Raw genomic sequence first — 19,148 nt, forward strand, 5'->3', positions numbered from 1 at the left:
CTGGTGCTCGGGTCAAGGATGTGTCAGAGCAGCTAGAAGACATTCTGAGGGTGAACAGCCAGTGGTCACGGTACAGATTGGTACAAACGACATAGGTAAAAAAATGGATGAGCTCCTAAATGATGAATATAGGGCGTTAGGAAATAAGTTGAAAAGCAGGACCTCAAAGGTGCTGATCTCAGGATTACTACCAGTGCCATAATCTAGTGAGAGTAGAAATAGCAGGATGTGTCGGATGAGTATGTGGCTGGAATGATGGTGCAAGGGGAAGGGTTTCAGATTCCTCGGACATTGGGACCAGTTGTCGGGATGGTGGAGCCAGTATGAACTGGACAGGTTATACCTAGGCAGACTAGGATGTCCTAGGGCAAGTGTTTGCTAGTGTGGTTGGGGGTGGTTTAAACTAGCCTGGCAGGGAGATGGGAGCCTAAGCAGGATGACAAGAGAAAAAGAAACGGGGACAGTAAGGAAAGAAATAATAAAAATTATCTTTATTATTGTTACAAGTAGGCTTACATTAACACTGCAATTAAGTTACTATGAAAAGCCCCTAGTCGCCACACTCCGACGCCTGTTTGGGTACGCTGAGGGAGATTTCAGAATGTCCAAAAGACAATAAAATGCAAAAACAGTTGACGGGGTAATCCAGGGCAAGAGGCAAAAGGGACCACAGTACAAAGAAAGGTTAGAATGATTAATAATGGCAAAAAGGCAAGCCTAAAGGCTTTGTTTCTTAATGCACAAAGCATTTGGAATAAGGGAGACGAACTGACAGCACAAATCGCTGTAAATGGATGTGATTTCATAGCCATTATGGAGACGTGGTTACCAGGATATCAAAACTGGGAACTTAATATTCAGGGATATTTAACCTTTCGGAAAGATGGGAGGGAAGGAAGAGATGTGAGGTAGCACTGTTAATAAACTTAGATGAAATGAGAACAGTGTGTGAAATGATCTGGACTCGGATAATGTGGAGTTCATCTGGGTGGAGGTACAGTAATAAACAGCAAGGGAAAGACGACATTGGTAGAAGTAGTGTACAGACCCCCAAACAGTAGCCACACTACAGGCAAGGTTATAAATCAACAAATGATAGGAGCATTTAAAAAGAATCGAGCAATAATTATGGGTGACTTTAATCTTCATGTTGCTTTGAGTTAATCAAGTTGGTAAGTATAGCTATGACAACAAATTCATAGAGTGTTTTAGAGATAGTTCCTTCTAGCAATATGTTATGGAGTCAACGAGGTGACTGTCTATCTTGGATCTGGTAACGGGTAATAGGTTACGTAAGTGGGGGGAAAAGTTGGTAAATGGTGTACAATGTGAGAAAATGTGAAATTAATTTTGAAAGGGAGAACAAAAGAGCAGAGTATTATGTAAACGGGGGAAAACTGCAAGAAGCTGCAACACAAAGGGATTTGGGATACTTGTGCATGAAACACAGAAAGCTAGCACACAGCTGCAGCAAGTAATCAGGAACACTAATGGAATGTTGGCTTTTATTTCAAGGGGGTTGGAGCATAACTATGATGTGGAGATGCTGGTGTTGGACTGGGGTGGGCACAGTAAGAAGTCTTACAACAGCAGGTTAAAGTCCAATAAGTTTGTTTTGAATCGCTAGCTTTCGGAGTGCAAATCCTTCATCAGGTGAATCCAGTGGTTAGCACCTCTGCCTCACGCGCTGAGGACCCGAGTTCAATCCCGGCCCCGGGTCACTGCCTGTAGAGTTTGTACATTCTCCCTGTGTCTGCATGGGTCTCACTCCAACAACCCAAAAAAATGCGCAGGGTAGGTGGATTGGCCATGCAAAATTACCCCTTAATTGGAAAAAAATAATTGGGCACTCTAAATTTATATTTAAAAAAAAATAGATAATGAACAAAGAACAAAGAAAAGTACAGCACAGGAACAGGCCCTTCGACCCTCCAAGCCCGTGCCGACCATGCTGCCCGTCTAAACTAAAATCTATTACACTTCCTGGGTCCGTATCCCTCTATTCCCATCTTATTCGTGTATTTGTCAAGATGCCCCTTAAATGTCACTATCGTCCCTGCTTCCACCACCTCCTCCGGCAGCGAGTTTCAGGCACCCACTACCCTCTGTGTAAAAAAAACTTGCCTCGTACATCTCCTCTAAACCTTGCCCCTCGCACTTGAAACCTATGCCTCCCAGTAATTGACCCCTCTATGCTGGGGAAAAGCCTCTGACTATCCACTCTGTCTATGCCCCTCATAATTTTGTAGACCTCTATGTTTGAGAATTTATCGGCTAGATAAACTGTTAAAGACCAATATGAATTGATTGTGAATAAAGTTGTTTGTGAATTAATTGCTGGCAGAGTTTTCATTATTTTGGTTCTGTACTGTGTGTTGGCTTTATTGCTAATTTAATCAAAGTCTAATTTTTGTTTTAGAATTCATATCACTGTGCCAAAGTGGCTCTGGGAGCAACTCTACAACTTGTTGATGCAGTGATGTTGCGTAAAGTGCAAAATGGGATGGCATTGGTCAGGTACAGGATAATTTTATAGTTACACAGATCGTTGATTTTGTGCAATAATTTTTGCACCTTTAAATTTATTTAGTTTTTGTCCATTTTCTCAGACCTCCAGGTCACCACAGCCAGAAGAGTGAAGCCTCTGGATTTTGCATCTTCAATAATGTAGCTATAGCAGCGAAGTATGCAGAAAAAACATATAGAACAAAGAGGTGATTTTTTTTTTTAATTTAAAAAAACTAGGTTTCTTTTGGTTAATTGTGATTATAGTTTGCATTGCTCTTCTCTTCCAGGATTCTGATAGTTGATTGGGATGTGCATCATGGCCAAGGAATTCAGTACACTTTTGAGGAGGATCCCAGGTTGGTTCCTTTCATTTGTGCGTTTATAAAAATAGAACAGATATTAATGTTTGTGATCATAGGACAGGAAGCTATTTTGAGCCAGTAGTTTTATTATAGTTCTTATCATGGCGAAGTGGTCTAAATTTCCACACCAACTTTGCTCTCCCGATAGCTGTGTTGGCAAGAAGTGCTTAGCTGGTTCATAGAACATAGAACAGTACAGCACAGAACAGGCCCTTCGGCCCTCAATGTTGTCCCTGGTCTCTGAGTTCACTGACTTTACCTTGGATGACAATAGGCATGGTGCATTTATCTTGGAGTCCCAGGAGAATTGAAATTTTTAATGTTTTTTTTTAATATACAAGAGGTTTTATATTTTAATGCCTTTGGTTTCTTTTAGTGTTCTATACTTCTCATGGCACCGTTATGAAGAGCAGCAGTTTTGGCCCCACTTGAAGGACTCTGACTACAGTGCTGTTGGGAAAGGCAAAGGGATGGGATTCAACATAAATATTCCATGGAACAAGGTATTTTTAAAGATCAAAGTTTAATGTTTGATAAGCATCCTGCAGCTTGATATTTCGTAGAAGAGGGTCATTCTGCTCATCATGTTTGTGCTGGTGCAGCTGACGTTTTCCTCTTTTCCTGTATTGTTTCAAATTAATTAACAATCTTGCTGTTCACATAATCGTAGTTGGAGCATCTTCAACAATAGCTTATTTTGCCACTACACTGTTGCCACAGGGATTTCTCAAGGACCTGAGCCTGGAACATTGGTATTCCTCATCTATTCACAGTCCATCATAGACTTCATTTGAAAGCGAAGCATTTGGTTCCACATGTATACTGACAGCACTCAGCTTTACCTCTCACCACCCTCACCTGTCTCTATTGTCAACTTGCCTGTTTGATATCCAATCCTGGATGAACTGCACTAACCGCTAGTTATACATTGGAAGACCAGTAATATTGTACTCAATCTCTAGTAGAAATTCTACTATTGATATTATAACCTGTCAGAGCACTGTCCTGCGCTAACCCTGACTATTCTCAACATTTGCATCTTATTTTACTCGAAGCTGACGATGGCTATGATCTTGATACTTAACCATTTTAATGTGCATCTGGGTGGTCTCCCATTCTCCACACTTCAGAAAATACATCCAAACATTTACAACCCATATTTTAACCCTCAAAGTATGATCACCCGCCAACTTGGTGCTCTCTGACCTGCATGGACTAGTTCCCAAATGCTGTAGTTCAGATCCCCTTGTGACCTATCTCTTCCCTGTCTGTAATGTTCTCCAACTCCAGCACATTCTGAAAACTCTGCGTTTCTCAAACTCTGGCCTCTATTGCATCACCACCACACCACTACTTCACCCCACCATTGACAACCACATCTAGATCTCTTGACCCTAAGATCTGGAAATCCCTTTTGAACCTCTCCTCCTCTAATAGTCATTCATTTTAATATGTAATTTGATTTGGTGTCATTTTATGTCTGGTTGCACTTCTCTGAAGTGACTTGGAGTTTTTTCTTCCGTGTTAAATGTGCTATATCAATACAAGTAATAAATACAAAGAAGTGCAGGTTAGGTGGATTGGAGCATGGTGGCGCAGTGGTTAGCACTGCTGTTTCACGACACCGAGGTCCCAATTTCGATCCCGGCTCTGGGTCACTGTCTGTGTGGAGTTTGCACATTCTCCGCATGTTTGCGTGGATTTCGCCCCCACAACTCAAGATGTGCAAGGTAGGTGGATTGGCCACGCTAAATTGCCCCTTTATTGGAAAAAATGAATTGGGTACTCTAAATTTATTTTTAAAAAGGTTAGGTGGATTGGCCACGCTAAATTGCCGCTTCATGTCCAAAGATGTGCAGGTTAGGTGGTGTTATGGGGATAAGATGGGGGTGTGAGCCAGGGTGGAGTGTTCTTTCAAAACGTGAGCGCTGACTCAATGGGCTGAATGGCCTCCTTCTGCACTGTAAGGATTCTATGGAAATACAGCATCACTTGTTCTAATGGTTAAGATACTGGTTAAGTAAACCATGGTCATAAATTCAATCCCACAAGAGCATGGTAACTTGTAAGTTGTGAGCAGTTCAGAACAGCTTTCAAGGAAGGAACACTGCCAGGCCCAGCTAACATGTGACTTCAGTCTAGCCCTACATAGCTGTTATTTCATAATAATGGTATTTACTAGTGTCACAAGTGGGCTTACATTAACACTGCAACAAAGTTACTGTGAAAATCCCCGTCATCACACTCCGGCGCATGTTCGGGTACACAGAGAGAATTCAGAATGTCCAATTCACCTAACAATTGCTTCTTTTGGGACTTGTGGGAGGAAACCGGAGCACCCGAAGGAAACCCATGCAGAGCACTGGGAGAACATGCAGACTCCGCACAGACAGTGTCCCAAGCCGGGTCACGGGCACTCTGAAGCACCAGTGCTAACCACTGTGCTACCGTGCCACCCAATTATTTTGTCCACTCAAAAACAGTTTAGGGGTAGGCAATAAATTCCTTACCCATGTCGTCCACATTGCAAGAAAAAAGTATATGCACCCCTGGATGTATTTGTTTCCTCCGCTTTATTAAGAATCTTGCCATTAAGTATATCCTTTTCATAGTTCTCTTCCGAAAACATGCTAGTTCACATTTCTCTGCATTGAACTGTATCTGCCCATTCCTTTAACTTGCCTTGTGATCTCTTCCTATCTTCTGTATTCTTCCTGATAATTTTCTTACCATCCAGATAATTTGACCTCGTTCCCTTGATAGTATAACGAAGATGGTGCCTTTGCCAGCAGAGCTTGGAGCAGGTAATAGCGTCAAGAGTTGGTTCTTCAATGTAAGTCATTATGAGAAATTCTGCTCCTCTGGACTTGATTATGGTTTTAAAAAGTGTTGTCATTCAGATATTAATTTCTAATATATGCAATTTAAATTTCTAAAACCTAATTTCATCCAGTTGTGCCTGATTTGTTTTCCTTTTTTCCAATTGTGTTGGTGCCCTGCTCCAAGGATTTTGGATCTTTACGTGCATTTCTCAATTTAATTACAAATATATACTGTATTTGTGTTTGTGTCTGATAGATTGGAATGGAAAATGCTGACTATCTAGCAGCTTTCTTCTACATTTTGCTTCCTATGGCCTATGAGGTAATTTGTATTACATTTGACTGTGTTAATACTTGTCAATCTCTTTGTTTTTATGCACTGTTAATAAATTACTTTACACATTGTCATTACAGTTTAATCCTGAATTGGTTCTAGTTTCAGCTGGATTTGATGCTGCAATTGGAGATCCTGAGGTTTGTTTATTTTTAATTGAGATTGTATATCATCCATCCCCCAAATAGACAATTTTATCAAGATGAAGCTTTATGCATGTGGCCATACTGATCAATTCTGATTTCATTTTTACATTACTGATTAATTGTATATAAATCTGAATAATGTTGTTTTTCCTTATTCACACTCGGCACTATCTATGTGAAGCAACAGTCGGCCAAAGTGAAGACAACTATTTGTTTCAAAACAAAGTCTCCAGGAAAAAATGTACAATAGTTCAAGTCAGATGCAATTCAATAGGAGTTTTACTTTAAAATTGCTACATAGCTATATGTGAACAATTTATGAAAGGTGAAACAGCTTTTGAAGAGAACTTCTTCCCACAGTGAAACTAAAAAATTATTCCATAAGGTTTCTTAAAAATGTCTACGTGCTCTGGCCACAGGAACATTATTGGTATGATGAGATGATTACTCTGTCATCTTCTAGGGTGAAATGCGTGCCACCCCTGAGTGTTTCGCTCATCTGACTCAATTACTGATGCCACTAGCTAACGGGAAGCTCTGTGTTGTTTTGGAGGTATGTACATAACTTTTCTCTCCAAATATGCACACTCTTATTGCAGATATCATCAAATTGATTATAATGGTTTGGAAATTGACTGGTATTTGTTTAGGTAATTTTGTTTTGCATATATTAATATCAAGTGTTTGCTACTCTATATCAAGATGAGATAAAAACAATGTGAAGGTGCAATTTATTCATCATGTTTCACAGTTCTTTAGAACACAATGGAGGGATTTTGTTGGACATTTTTCTGTCAGGATGGTTGATGCTGACAAAGAAAATGGGGGCATAAGGAGGCCATTCGGTCCTTCAAGCCTGCTCCGCCATTCATTATTATCATGGCTGATCATCCAACTCAGTAGCTTGATCCTGCCTCCCCATATCCTTTGATCCCCTTGCCCCAAATACTATACCTAACTCTTTGAAAAATTACAATGTTTTTGGCCTCAACTACTTTCTGTGGTAGAGAATTCCACAGGCCGACCACTCTGGGTGAAGAAATGTCTCATTATCTCTGTCCTAAATGGTCTACCCCGTATCCTCAGACTGTGTCCCCTGGTTCTGGACACGACCACCATTGGGAACATCCTTCCTGTATCTACCCTGTCTAGTCCTGTTAGAATTTGAGAAGTTTCTATGAGATCCCCCCTCATTTTTCCGAACTCCAGAGTATACAATCCTTACCGACTCAATAGCTCCTCATGTATAAGTCAAGCCAACCCAGGAATCAATCTGGTAAACCTTCGCTACATTCCCTCCATAGCGAGAACATCTTTCCTCTGATAAGGAGACCAAAACTGCACACAATATTCTAGGTGTAGCCTCACCAAGGCCCTGTATAATTGCAGCAAGACATTCCTGCTCCTGTACTTGAATCCCTCACTACGAAGGCCAACATCCCATTTGCCTTCTTTACTGCCTGCTGCACCTGCATACCTACCTTCAGCGACTGGTGTACAAGGACACCCAGGTCTCGTTGCACATTCCCTTCTCCTAATTTATTGCCATTCAAATAATGGCCTTCCTGTTTTTACCACCGAAGTAGATAACCTCACATTTATCCAAATTATACTGCACCTGCCATTTATTTGCCTACTCATTCAAATTGTCCAAATCACACTGAAGAATCCCGGTATCCTCTTCACAGCTCACCCTCCCACCCAGCTTTGTGTCATCTGCAAATTAGGAGATAGTACATTTAGTTCCCTCATCTAAATTATTAAGATGTAATGTTAATAGCTGGGTTCCCAACACCGATCCCTGCAGTACCCCACTAGTCACTGCCTGCCATTTGGAAAGAGACCCGTTTATTCCTACTCTTTGTTTCTTATCTGCCAACCAGTTTTCTGTTCCTCTCAATACACTGCCCCCAATCCCATGTACTTTAATTGTACATGTTAATATCTTACATGGGACTTTGTCAAAAACCTTCCGAAAGTACAAATAAACCGCGTCCACCGGCTCCCCCTCATCAACCCGACTCGTTACATTCTTGTAGAATTCCAGTAGATTTGTCAAAATCCATTCATAAATCCATGCTGATTCTGACCGCTCCTGCCACTGTTTTCCAAGTGCTGTGCTATTAAAATCTTTGATAATGGATTCTAGAACGTTCCCCACTGCTGTTGTCAGGCTTATTGGTCTATAATGTCATGTTTTCCCTTTACCTCCCTTTTTCAATAGTGGAGTTACATTAACTACTCTCCAATCTGTAGGAACAGTTCCAGAGTCTCTAGAATATTGGAAGATGACCACCTATGGATCGCCTATTTCTAGGGCCACTTCTTTAAGTACTCTGGGATGTAGAGTATGAGGCCAGGGGATTTATCAGCGTTCAATCCCATCAATTTTCCAATAAAATTTCTCTACTAATACTGATCTCCTTGAATTCCTCCCTCTCACTAAACCCTGTGTTCCACAACATTTCTGGTATGTTATTTGTGTCCTCTTTTGTGAAGACAGAACCAAAGTATGTACGTAGTTGGTCAGCCACCTCTTGTTCCCCATTATAAATTTCCCTACAAGAAAATAAGACTATAAGGCACTTACATTTGTCTTCACCAATATTTTTCTCTTCACATATATATAAGTGGTAGCACAGTGGTTAGCACTGTTGCTTTAAACACCAGGGTCCCAGGTTTGATTCCCAGCTTGGGTCACTGTCTGTGCAGAGTCTGCACATTCTTTCAGTGTCTGCGTGGGTTTCCTCCGGGTGCTCCAGTTTCCTCCCACAAGTCCCAAAAGACGTGCTGTTAGGTGAATTGGACATTCTGAATCCTTCTTCAATGTACCCGAACAGGCACCGGAGTGAGGCAACTAGGAGATTTTCACAGTAACTTCATTGCAGTGTTAATGTAAGCCTACTTCGGACAATAATAAAAGATTATTATTATATAAACTTTTACAGTCAGTTTTTATGTTCCCCACAAGCTTCCTCTTGTACTCAATTTTCCCCTTCTAATCAATCCCATTGTCCTCCTTTGCTGAATTCTAAACTTCTCCCAATACAGTAGTCCCCCATTATACCGCGAACCGCAATACCGCGGTTCGCGTTATACGGCGGGCGGGCTTATGGACCCCAACTGTCAGCTTCCCTCTCCGGATCAAAGTGAGCCGGCCGCTGAAGTTTAAAACCCCCATCGTGGAAATCCGCGGCTCGGATGCAACGCGGGTGGCTGTCTTGGATCCCAACACCCGTGTTATAACGGGGGACTACTGTATTCAGGTTTGTTGTTTTTCCTGGCCAATTCGTATGCTTCTTCTTTGGATCTGATACTATCTCTAATTTCCCTTGTAAACCATGATTTCGATACCTTTCCCATTTTACTTTTACGTCGTTCGAATACTACCTCTAATTTCCCTTGTAAGCCATGATTTGGATACCTTTCCCATTTTACTTTTATATCAAAAAGGAATAAACAATTGTTGCAGTTCACCCATGCGGTTCTTGTTTGTCTATCGAACGTCATCCCTTTAAGTAATGTTTCCCAATCGATCATAGCCAACTCATGCCTCATACCTTTATTAGGATTCAAGATCCTTATCTCAGAATCAACTAAATCACTCCATCTTAATGACAAATTCCATCATATTATAGTCTCATCCCTGAGGGGTTGCGCACAGCTAGATTGCCAATTATTACTTTATCATTACACAATACCCAGTTTAGGATGGCTGTTCTCTAGTTGGTTCTTCAACATATTGGTCCAGAAAACCATGCCATATACACTCCAGGAATTCCTCGTCTATGACATTGTGGCTAATTTGATTTGCCCAATCGATATGCAGATTAAAATCTCACACAATTACAAATATTCCTTTTATTGTATACAAGTCTAATTTCCTGTTAATGCCACTCCCAGCATAGCCACTATACTTTGAGAGTTTAGAAACCATGTCCACTAACGTATTTCTCAGCTCTACCCTGTTGCTCGTTATGCTTTCCCTTAATTTGCTCTGTTGTAATTACCTTTGCTCAAGAGTCACCAGGTATCTTTCTGATACCACCACAGGGTTCAAAGCCAAGTACTGATCAATGACTCAATACACCAGTTAGTAAGTTTGAAATCAATACACATTTATTTACACACACAGTCAATTATTACTCATGCATAAACTCTATTCGCTAAACTACAACTACTACTAAAGCCTGTACTTAGCTTCGAGTGGCCCACTCAGTCAGAGGAACAATGGCCATTGTCCGGTTCTGATACTGCTGGCTTAGAACTAGCTAGGAGCGTCTATCTCGTAGCGTGCGTTGACCTTAGACTTACTTGGTTGGTGCTTGGCGGCCTCTCGTCGCCAAGTTGAAGATGGAGAGGAGTCGGGGTAAGAGAGGAGTCGGGGTAAGAGAAGAGAGCGAACTGACCTTGGGGACTCTGTTTTATAGTCCCCAGGGGTTTCGCGCCCTTCTGGGCGGACACCGGACTTGGTCCCAATTAATTGGACCATGTCCCAATCGTTCATATTGATTTTCTCCAATACCGGAGTTGTTCCCTGATCGTTGGGCGGGCCCTATGTAACCGTTGGCCTGCCTTTGTTAGCTCCCACTGGCGCCGGGGAGTCTGCCCTGGTCTCGATTGTTTCAATGTTTCCCTTTTTGTCCCCGGAGATAGCTCATTAATATGCTAATGGCTATTGGTTTCAGTTCTGTCTGGGTTCTGCAAGTCTTAATACACAGTAAACCTTGCACCTGCTTGTTTTCACTAGTGTTGACCGTTTTTCCCTGCACTCTTTGCAAGTGTCCATTTTGGAATCGGGAAGTGGCCACCCCAGGTGGCTACAACCCACAAAGATTCCACATTGCCGCAGCTAATATCCTTCCTCACTATTGCATTGATTTCCTCTTTAACCAGCAATGTAACTTCACCAGCATTTTCTTTTTGGCTGTCCTTCCTAAATACTGAATATCCCTGTATGTTCAATTCCCACCCCTGGTAACCGTGCAGCCATGTCTCCATTATCCCGACTATATCAAATCCGTTTACATCCATCTGCACGATTAATTCATCCACTTTATTGCGAATGCTCCCCACGTTGAGGCACAAAGCCTTAAGGCTTGTCTTTTCAACATAACTTGTCCCATTCCCACTATTTTTCATTGTAGCCCTGTACAAGTCTGGCCCTTTATTTTTCTGCCTATCACTTTTCTTAATCTGCTTTCTGTCTTTGTCTTTTGTCCATGATTCCCCCTCGTCTGACTCCTTACGTAAGTTACCATTCCCCTGGCTTTTTAGTTTAAACACTCTAGCAGATACAGCGCCTAAGATATCAGTCCCGGTCCTGCCCAGGTGTAACACGTCCAGTTTATACTGGCCCTACCTCCCCTTGAATTGGTACCAATGCCCCAGGAAGCCCTTCCCCTCACACCATCTCTTCAGCCATATTCATCTGATAGATCCTGGTATTTCTACTCATGACTCGCGTGTGGCACTGATCGTAATCCTGTGATCACTGCCTTGTAGGTCCGACCCTCAACTTCCTAACTCCGTATATTCTGCTTTTAGGACCTCATCCCTTTTTTATGTTTGTCGTTTGTACCAATGTGCACCACTTGCTGCCTAACCCCCTTGGAGGTTACCTATTCCCTTCCTGCCTGTGGAATCTGAGCCTGCGATGTGACCACCTCTATATGTGCTAACCACAGTACTCTCCGCCTTGTGGATGTTCCACAGTGTCCCCAGCCGCCGCTCCAGGTCGAAAGCCCAGGCTTTCAGGAGTTGTATGACTGTATTAAACTTCTCAAAGTATATGGTTTCCTTCTGACATTACAAATAGACTTCAGAAAAGCATAAATGTGTATTAAGTTTGATCCCACTTTTTTTGTTTCCTTCTCAACTCTGTGAAATTGCAGTTCATTTATTACCCATCCCTAATTTCCCTTGAACTGAGTGGCTTACCAGGCCATTTCAGAGGGCATTTGAGTCATCCACATTGCTGTGGATTTACTATTCGGCAGATTGAATTTTTTTTTTTATGTTGTTGGAACTTTCTATGCAAGGAAATATCAAATTTGTTCTTGAAGTACGTCACTCTCATTTAAATTTTTCATTGGATTTAAAACCAGTTTATTAAATGCAATAAACTGATATTCTTTTAAAATAAGTGGTGTTCCCACCCTCATTCCTATTTCCTTGTAGTTCCCTGTACTGTGAATTACTTGTTTGGAATAATATATAACAGCTTTCCCGTACCTGCCTCCCCGAACAGGCGCCAGAGTGTGGCGATTAGGGGCTTTTCACAGTAACTTCATTTGAAGCCTACTTGTGACAAGCGATTTTCATTTCATTTCAGCTCCTTTTGCTGTTTAACAATGCTGCTGTATATAACCAACCACAGAAAATTGCATAGGATTTTCCTTTTTCCCACAAGGATCCAATGGAGCAACCTTTGATACAAAAATTCTGTGGTACATCAACTCCCCATGCTTTTGTCTTGCATGAAGTACAGTACCATACTAGATGATGAGTCCACATCTTTTTGTATCTTCTAAATTGGGGATTGAAGAGCACAATGTTATAAAATTTGCTGTTCTATTATAATCTATATTTTACAATATTGTCTGCACACATATTTTGAAATCACACTATCTCATGAACCTTTGTGAATTATCGTTCTTCATTCTATAAAGGCTGAAAAATACATTTTGTTGAAGCTTTTTGTCTTGCATTCATCAGAACTGTTGTAAGAATGCCAATGTCACGGGGATCAACAACTTTATACTGTATGAGAAAATATGTTGATTGGTTGGCAAGTGGACTCTGATTAAGCTGCTGGCTTAAAATTCAAACAATGCTTGGCAGTAAACTGTCAGTCACCATCGATTAGCCCATTCTCCATGACAACACTATTACAATCCTGGAACTGACTCCAACAGCCGCTAAGATACTGGGCAGACACCCCAATATTTAATTTTAATTTTGTAAGACTGTGAGGAAAGGATATCTCGCTCCAGAAGTGATTGCATGCAAAATAGGGATACGAAAGCAAACTTTATTACGAACACAGTATTAAAATATCTTTAGTGTTGCACAAGAAAATAGCTTATAATTACCCTTAAACAATGCCAATCAATCCAGTGGCACATTACCATTATTTCCACTTAAACAACAAAACCATCTCAGAGCCCAATTCACTTATAAATATAGTTAGCAGTCAGGAATACTTGCTTTACAAGATGTCTTGAATACTCCACTTTGAGAACGAGAGATCTTTTCGAGACTGCTTTGAAGAAAGAGACCTGACTGCTTGTCAGAATAATGCACAATATCTGGTTATATTTCTTCGGCTTGCCTTCCACCCAGACTGACTCTGACCCTCAACACCTGACTGCTTCAACCTCTGGCCTCTCCCATTAACTACATCTCACTAAACTGAATGCAATGTCTCTAATCAACTACTCCGCAGGGAACCCTCTGAATATAAATAGAAGTCCATTAGCCCTAACTTTTCCGATGCTCTAATTGCACCTCTGGCTCCAAAAAAAACAAGCTGTCTTACAAACCAGGATTTTAAAAACCCTACTGCAGCAGTTATGCACACATTAACCCTTACTGCACAGAATAGATATAACACAATATCGCTAAAACTGCTACATTCATCACAATACATCTACCACTCAGAATCCACTTGCCAACTAATCAGCATTCACACACAGTATAAAATTGATGTTCCCTTTGACATTAGTGTTCTTGTGATTGTCTTGAGGAGTGCAAGATGAAAAGCATTAACCAAATGTATTTTTTCGGCAGTACTCAACTTCTGTATACCAAATGCCTATTTAAATACAGTACCCTGATTGGTACTGGGGGCTTTTTTTAACTATAAGGAAGAGCTACAGAGAAATAAAACAAATTTGACCTGACTTTTTCAAAATGCTTTATATTTTATTCCATTAATGAAAATTAAATTGCATTTACTTGGATGATATTGAATGGCTTGAGGCAGTGGTTAGTGATCTTTGAGAGATTTTCCATTACGTACATAGCCTGCCAAGTCCATATATATTCTTCATGAGTCCTTATAACTTCAATGAATTAATTTTTAGGGAGGATACAATTTGCGTTCTCTTTCCGAATCTGTCTGCATGACTGCCCGGGTATTACTGGGAGACCCTGTGCCTCCATTGGTTGGGGAAATGGTGCCATGCATAAGGTATTTAGTCAGTCATTATATTATTGTTTCTATTTCTGTCCAATTTTAACAAATACCTTGTGGACAGCAAGGGAAGATAAATGATCAAAAGTTAATTGAATTATTGTAAACTTTCCATTTTAGATTTTTGGTGATAATTTTACATGAACAACCGGGTTTTGTATGCTTAATTCTATTTGGGCCTTAACTGTTATGACTTGTCAATAAAGCAAAATATTTTAAAGAAGAAATTAAATTGCCTATGGGGGAAATCACACACTGCATTCAAGTAGGTTTTAGTTCTTCATCCTAAAAGGATTTCTCCCAATTTCAATAAAAAGTACACTACATTTTCAAACAATTTTGTAAGGGAATTTCACAAAGTACATTAATGATTTGGTACTAATAAAATTGAGCACTTTTATTTCTGCATATATAATTCTGATGGAACTGATGTCACAAGATGAAATAATTGGGTATAGTTCAAAGTTGAGAAGTAAGTGAGGAAGTGGGCAGCACGGTAGCATAGTGGTTAGCATAAATGCTTCACAGCTCCAGGGTCCCAGGTTCGATTCCCGGCTTGGGTCACTGTCTGTGTGGAGTCTGCACGTTCTCCCCGTAGATTGGCCATGCTAAATTGCCCTTAAGGTCCAAATTGCCCTTAGTGTTAGGTGGGGTTACTGGGTTGTGGGGATAGGATGGAGGTATGGGCTTGGGTGTGGTGCTCTTTCCAAGAGCCGGTGCAGACTCGATGGGCCGAATGGCCTCCTATACTGTAAATTCTATGAATGAAAGACTTTAAAAATGAGGCGGACAGCCAACTCGAGGCAGTGGGTGTCCCTGTAGAGGTTAGTAGTATCTGCAAAGTGGTTGCTAATATAACTTATATTTACATTAAGTCTAGGAGATGAGGTGACAGTGAATAGTAGTCACCAGAACCTTTATACTTCGTACATGAAATATTGAAGTGTACAGTAAAAATGTTTTTTTTTTTATCTTTTTGTTCCAAAAGTGCCATAGAATCTATTCAGAACGTGAGAGCTGTACATCAGCCGTACTGGATTTTTTTAAAGAATCAAGGTAAATGTTTTTCATAATCTTGTGTATAATTCTTTGATTTTAAAATAGACTTATTTAGGGTTGTATTGGGTGAAATATGTAGTGATTGTCGGTTACTCTCCTGGCCAGTATAATCGACTGATGCAGAATAGAACTGTCCTTACTGTGCTTCAACAAATACGCAGTAATTCCAACTAGTGGCTAGCACCCTTTGTTGCATTTTTTAAAAAGTTCTAGAAATCTTTCACATCTGAAGTTAAATTTCCTGCCTGTCCAGTGGGGAAAAAAGCTATAAATCCACCCCCTGAGCGAGAACACATTGTGTTCTATGTAATTGGCTAGTTTAAGCCATGACCCACAGTTTTTGGGAATTGGATTGACTCCAGATTTTCTTTGATGTTGAGCTCTTGTGTCGTACTGAGAGGAGATGATTTCATCCCATTACTTTGCATTGGACTCAAACCTGCATTATTGTATTATATTTTATATAGAAAAATAAAACTTTCAAAAAATACAATTAAGCATTCAACATGTATGCTTCGCAACAATAATTGTAATTATTTTAGAAATAAATTTGGAGTACCCAATTCATTTTTTCCAATTAAGGGACAATTTAGCATGGCCAATCCACCTACCCTGCACATCTTTGGGTTGAGGGGGCGAAAGCTACGCAAACACAGGGAGAACGTGCAAACTCCACTCAGGCAGTGATCCAGAGCCGGGTTCGAACCTGGCACCTCGTCGCCATGAGGCAGTAATGTTTACCACTGCGCCACCGTACTGCCCTAATAATTGTAATGTTTAACAGATTAAAGGTAAATCGAGTGCCAAATTATCCAGTTTAAAATTCTATATCTTGTCAGTTGCCTAAAACTGTAAATGCCTGACTTATTTAAATGAAAGTAAAGTCGCCATAGTCCCAGATTACCATAGGCTGCTTTCCCCTTTGAGGGTGAGAGCTGACTGGTGGTGATTTAACCTGAGGATCATCTTAGGGGAGGGGCAAGGCTGAGTTGGTGGGGCCTCAACTGGTAGAGGAATATAAAATATATTTTGTATTCAAATATCAAATGATTAGATGTCTGGTTCTATGACTTTTCTCTCATCTGAAAACAAGGAAACCATGTTAAACTTCTATAAGGCACTAGTTTGGCCTCGGTTGGAGTCTTGCTTTCAGTCTTGGGTGCCACACTTAGGAAAGATGAGAATGAGTTAAAGAGGCTGCAGAAAAGATTGACAGGTATGGTTTCAGGGATCAGGAACTTCAGTTATGAAGATGGATTAGAGAAGTTGGGACTGTTTTCCTTGGAAAAGAGATGGCTGAGAGGAGATTTGATAGAGGTCTTCAAAATCATGAGGGATCTGGGCAAAAGTGGATAGGGAGAAAATGTCCCCAGTCATGAAAGGATCGAGACTGAGAGGACACAGATGTAAAGTAATGGCACAAGAAACAAAAGTGAAACGAGGAAAATCTTTTTCACGCGAGTGGCTAGAGTTTGGAATGGACTGCCTGAGAGTGTGGTGAAGGAAGGTTCAATCGACGTATTCAAAAGGGAATTAGACTGTTAACTGAACTGTGCAGGATTTCAGGGAGAAGGCAGGGGAATGGCACCAGATGAACTGCTGATTTGGACAATCTGCACACAGACAATGGGTGATGGATCAAATGGCAGCCGCCTCATGTGTAATAATGCTGTGATTCTGTAAGACAATGACATTTTGTGAATTTAATTTTGGAATGATTTTGAATATTTCCTATGTCTCTCTTATTAATGGTTCTAATATGTTGGCACTGCTCACCATGTTCCTCTCTTGTTCATCCTGAGTTGCAAATATGCCATCCTACACATTCATCCATCTCACTATCAGTATTAAAATTCATTGATCTTTCCCATGAGTTCTGTTTTTCTTTCCTTCTACTATGATTCTATGATCACCAGGGTTTTTAAAACCAGGATTGGCATCTGCAACACAGTAGCATAGTGGTTAGCACAGTTGCCCCGCAGCTCCAGGGTCCCAGGTTCGATTCCCGGCTTGGGTCACTGTCTGTGTATAGTCTGCACGTTCTACCCATGTGTGCGTGGGTTTCTTCCGGGTGCTCCGGTTTCTTCCCAAAGTCCAAAGATGTGCAGGTTAGGTGGATTGGCCATTCTAAATTTAGTGTCCAAAAAAAGGTTAGGTTGGGTTACCGGGATAGGGTGGAGGCATGGGGCTTAAGCAGGGTGCTCTTTCCAAGAGCCGGTGTAGATTTGATGGGCTGAATGGCCTCCTTCTGCACTGTAAATACTATGATTAATTTACTGATTTACCTCATTGCTATTGGAAAGTAACAAATGTGACATCTTTGTTCAAAAAAGGGTGAAAGGATATTCCTAATCATGACAGGCTGGTTGGTTTGACATCAGTGGTAGGGTTTTAGAAATAATAATCAAGAAGAAATTTAACAAGGACTTGGAGAAGTTTGAGTTAATTTAAGGGGACCCAGCATGGATTTGTAAAAGGAAGATTATTTTTGGCTATTTGTTTTGATGCAGTAACAGGGAAGGTTCATACTTTTATGGATTTTAAGAAAGTGTTAGACGAAGTTCCACATAAAAGGCTGGTTAACAAGTTTGAGACTCGTGGAATAGGAAATCACTTTTGGCTCATTTGGCTTAACGGCAGAAAATAGTGATGTGTCAGCGTAAATAATTGTTTTTCAGGATGATCAATAGTTATGTTCCCCAAGCCAGCACCACTGCTTTTTTGATATGCCTTAGACACTGGAATACAGAGCAAAGTTTGCCGATTAACCCAGCTTTTTAATTTTTATGGGGAATGTGAGTATTGCTGGCACGGTAAGCATTTGTTGCCTCCAAATTGCCCTTGAGAAGATGGTGGTGAACTGCCACCTTGAACCACATTGCAGTCCACCTGGTGTAGGTACTCCCAAATGCTGATGGGGAAGCAGTTCCACGTTTTTGACCCAGCAGCAGTGAAGGAATGACGTATAGTTCCAAGTAAAAATGGTGTGTGACTTGGAGGTGAACTTGCAGGTCATGGTTTCCCGTGCGTTTACTGTCCTTGCCCTTCTTGGTTGTAGAGGTTGTGGCTTTAGAAGGCGCTGTTGAAGGGTGCTAGGTGAGTTGCTATAGTACATCTTGTATATGAAGTGTAGCAAACCAATCGACCAATACCAAAATGTATAATACCAATCAACAAGACATACGTCAGCAGAATGTGCAGAAAAGTGGCAGATGCTATTTAATATAAAGAAGTGTAAAGTGATGTATTTTGGCAGAAGTGTTAGGTAGACAATACTGACCCAATGGCATGGTTCTAAGGTGAATGAGGGACAGAGGAACCTTAGGAGTCATGTACACAGATCTTTGAGAGAGTAGTTAACAAACATATGGGATATTGGGCTTCATAAGTAAGGAAACATAGTACATAGCCAAAGGGTTATGCTAAACCTTTGTATAAAATTCTGGTTAGGCCACAGCTAGACTATTGCCTCCAGTTCTGGTCCCCACTTTCGGAAGGATGTGAATTTCCTTGAGACAGTGTGAAGGAGATTCGTTTCAGGGATAAGGAAACTTAGCTGTGTTTATTTTGAGAAAAGGAAGTTAAAGGGACATCTGATTGAGGTTTACAACAATATGATAGGGTTTTTTTGTTTACCTTGTGTAAACATGTTCCATTAGCTATGGTACAAGGATAAAGAGAGATTTTAAGTTTTGGGCCAGAGTTGCATCTGGAATGTGA

The 19,148-nt window shown here is 40.8% G+C and overlaps 1 protein-coding gene across 2 annotated transcripts in view; it reads left to right on the forward strand.

Annotated features, from left to right (window-relative positions):
- Positions 1–19,148, forward strand: part of hdac10 (histone deacetylase 10) — a 61,351-nt gene that overhangs the window by 21,854 nt on the left and 20,349 nt on the right. For both annotated transcript variants that reach the window (XM_038811461.1, XM_038811462.1), the window contains exons 5-13: positions 2,420–2,517; positions 2,610–2,714; positions 2,796–2,864; positions 3,247–3,373; positions 5,949–6,014; positions 6,107–6,166; positions 6,636–6,725; positions 14,260–14,366; positions 15,358–15,425. In XM_038811461.1, the coding sequence (XP_038667389.1) occupies positions 2,420–2,517; positions 2,610–2,714; positions 2,796–2,864; positions 3,247–3,373; positions 5,949–6,014; positions 6,107–6,166; positions 6,636–6,725; positions 14,260–14,366; positions 15,358–15,425 (790 nt within the window). The remainder of the gene's footprint in view (positions 1–2,419; positions 2,518–2,609; positions 2,715–2,795; positions 2,865–3,246; positions 3,374–5,948; positions 6,015–6,106; positions 6,167–6,635; positions 6,726–14,259; positions 14,367–15,357; positions 15,426–19,148) is intronic.

This window comes from Scyliorhinus canicula, chromosome 11 (genome assembly GCF_902713615.1).
Source record: "Scyliorhinus canicula chromosome 11, sScyCan1.1, whole genome shotgun sequence".
Classification (NCBI taxonomy): Eukaryota; Metazoa; Chordata; class Chondrichthyes; order Carcharhiniformes; family Scyliorhinidae; genus Scyliorhinus; species Scyliorhinus canicula.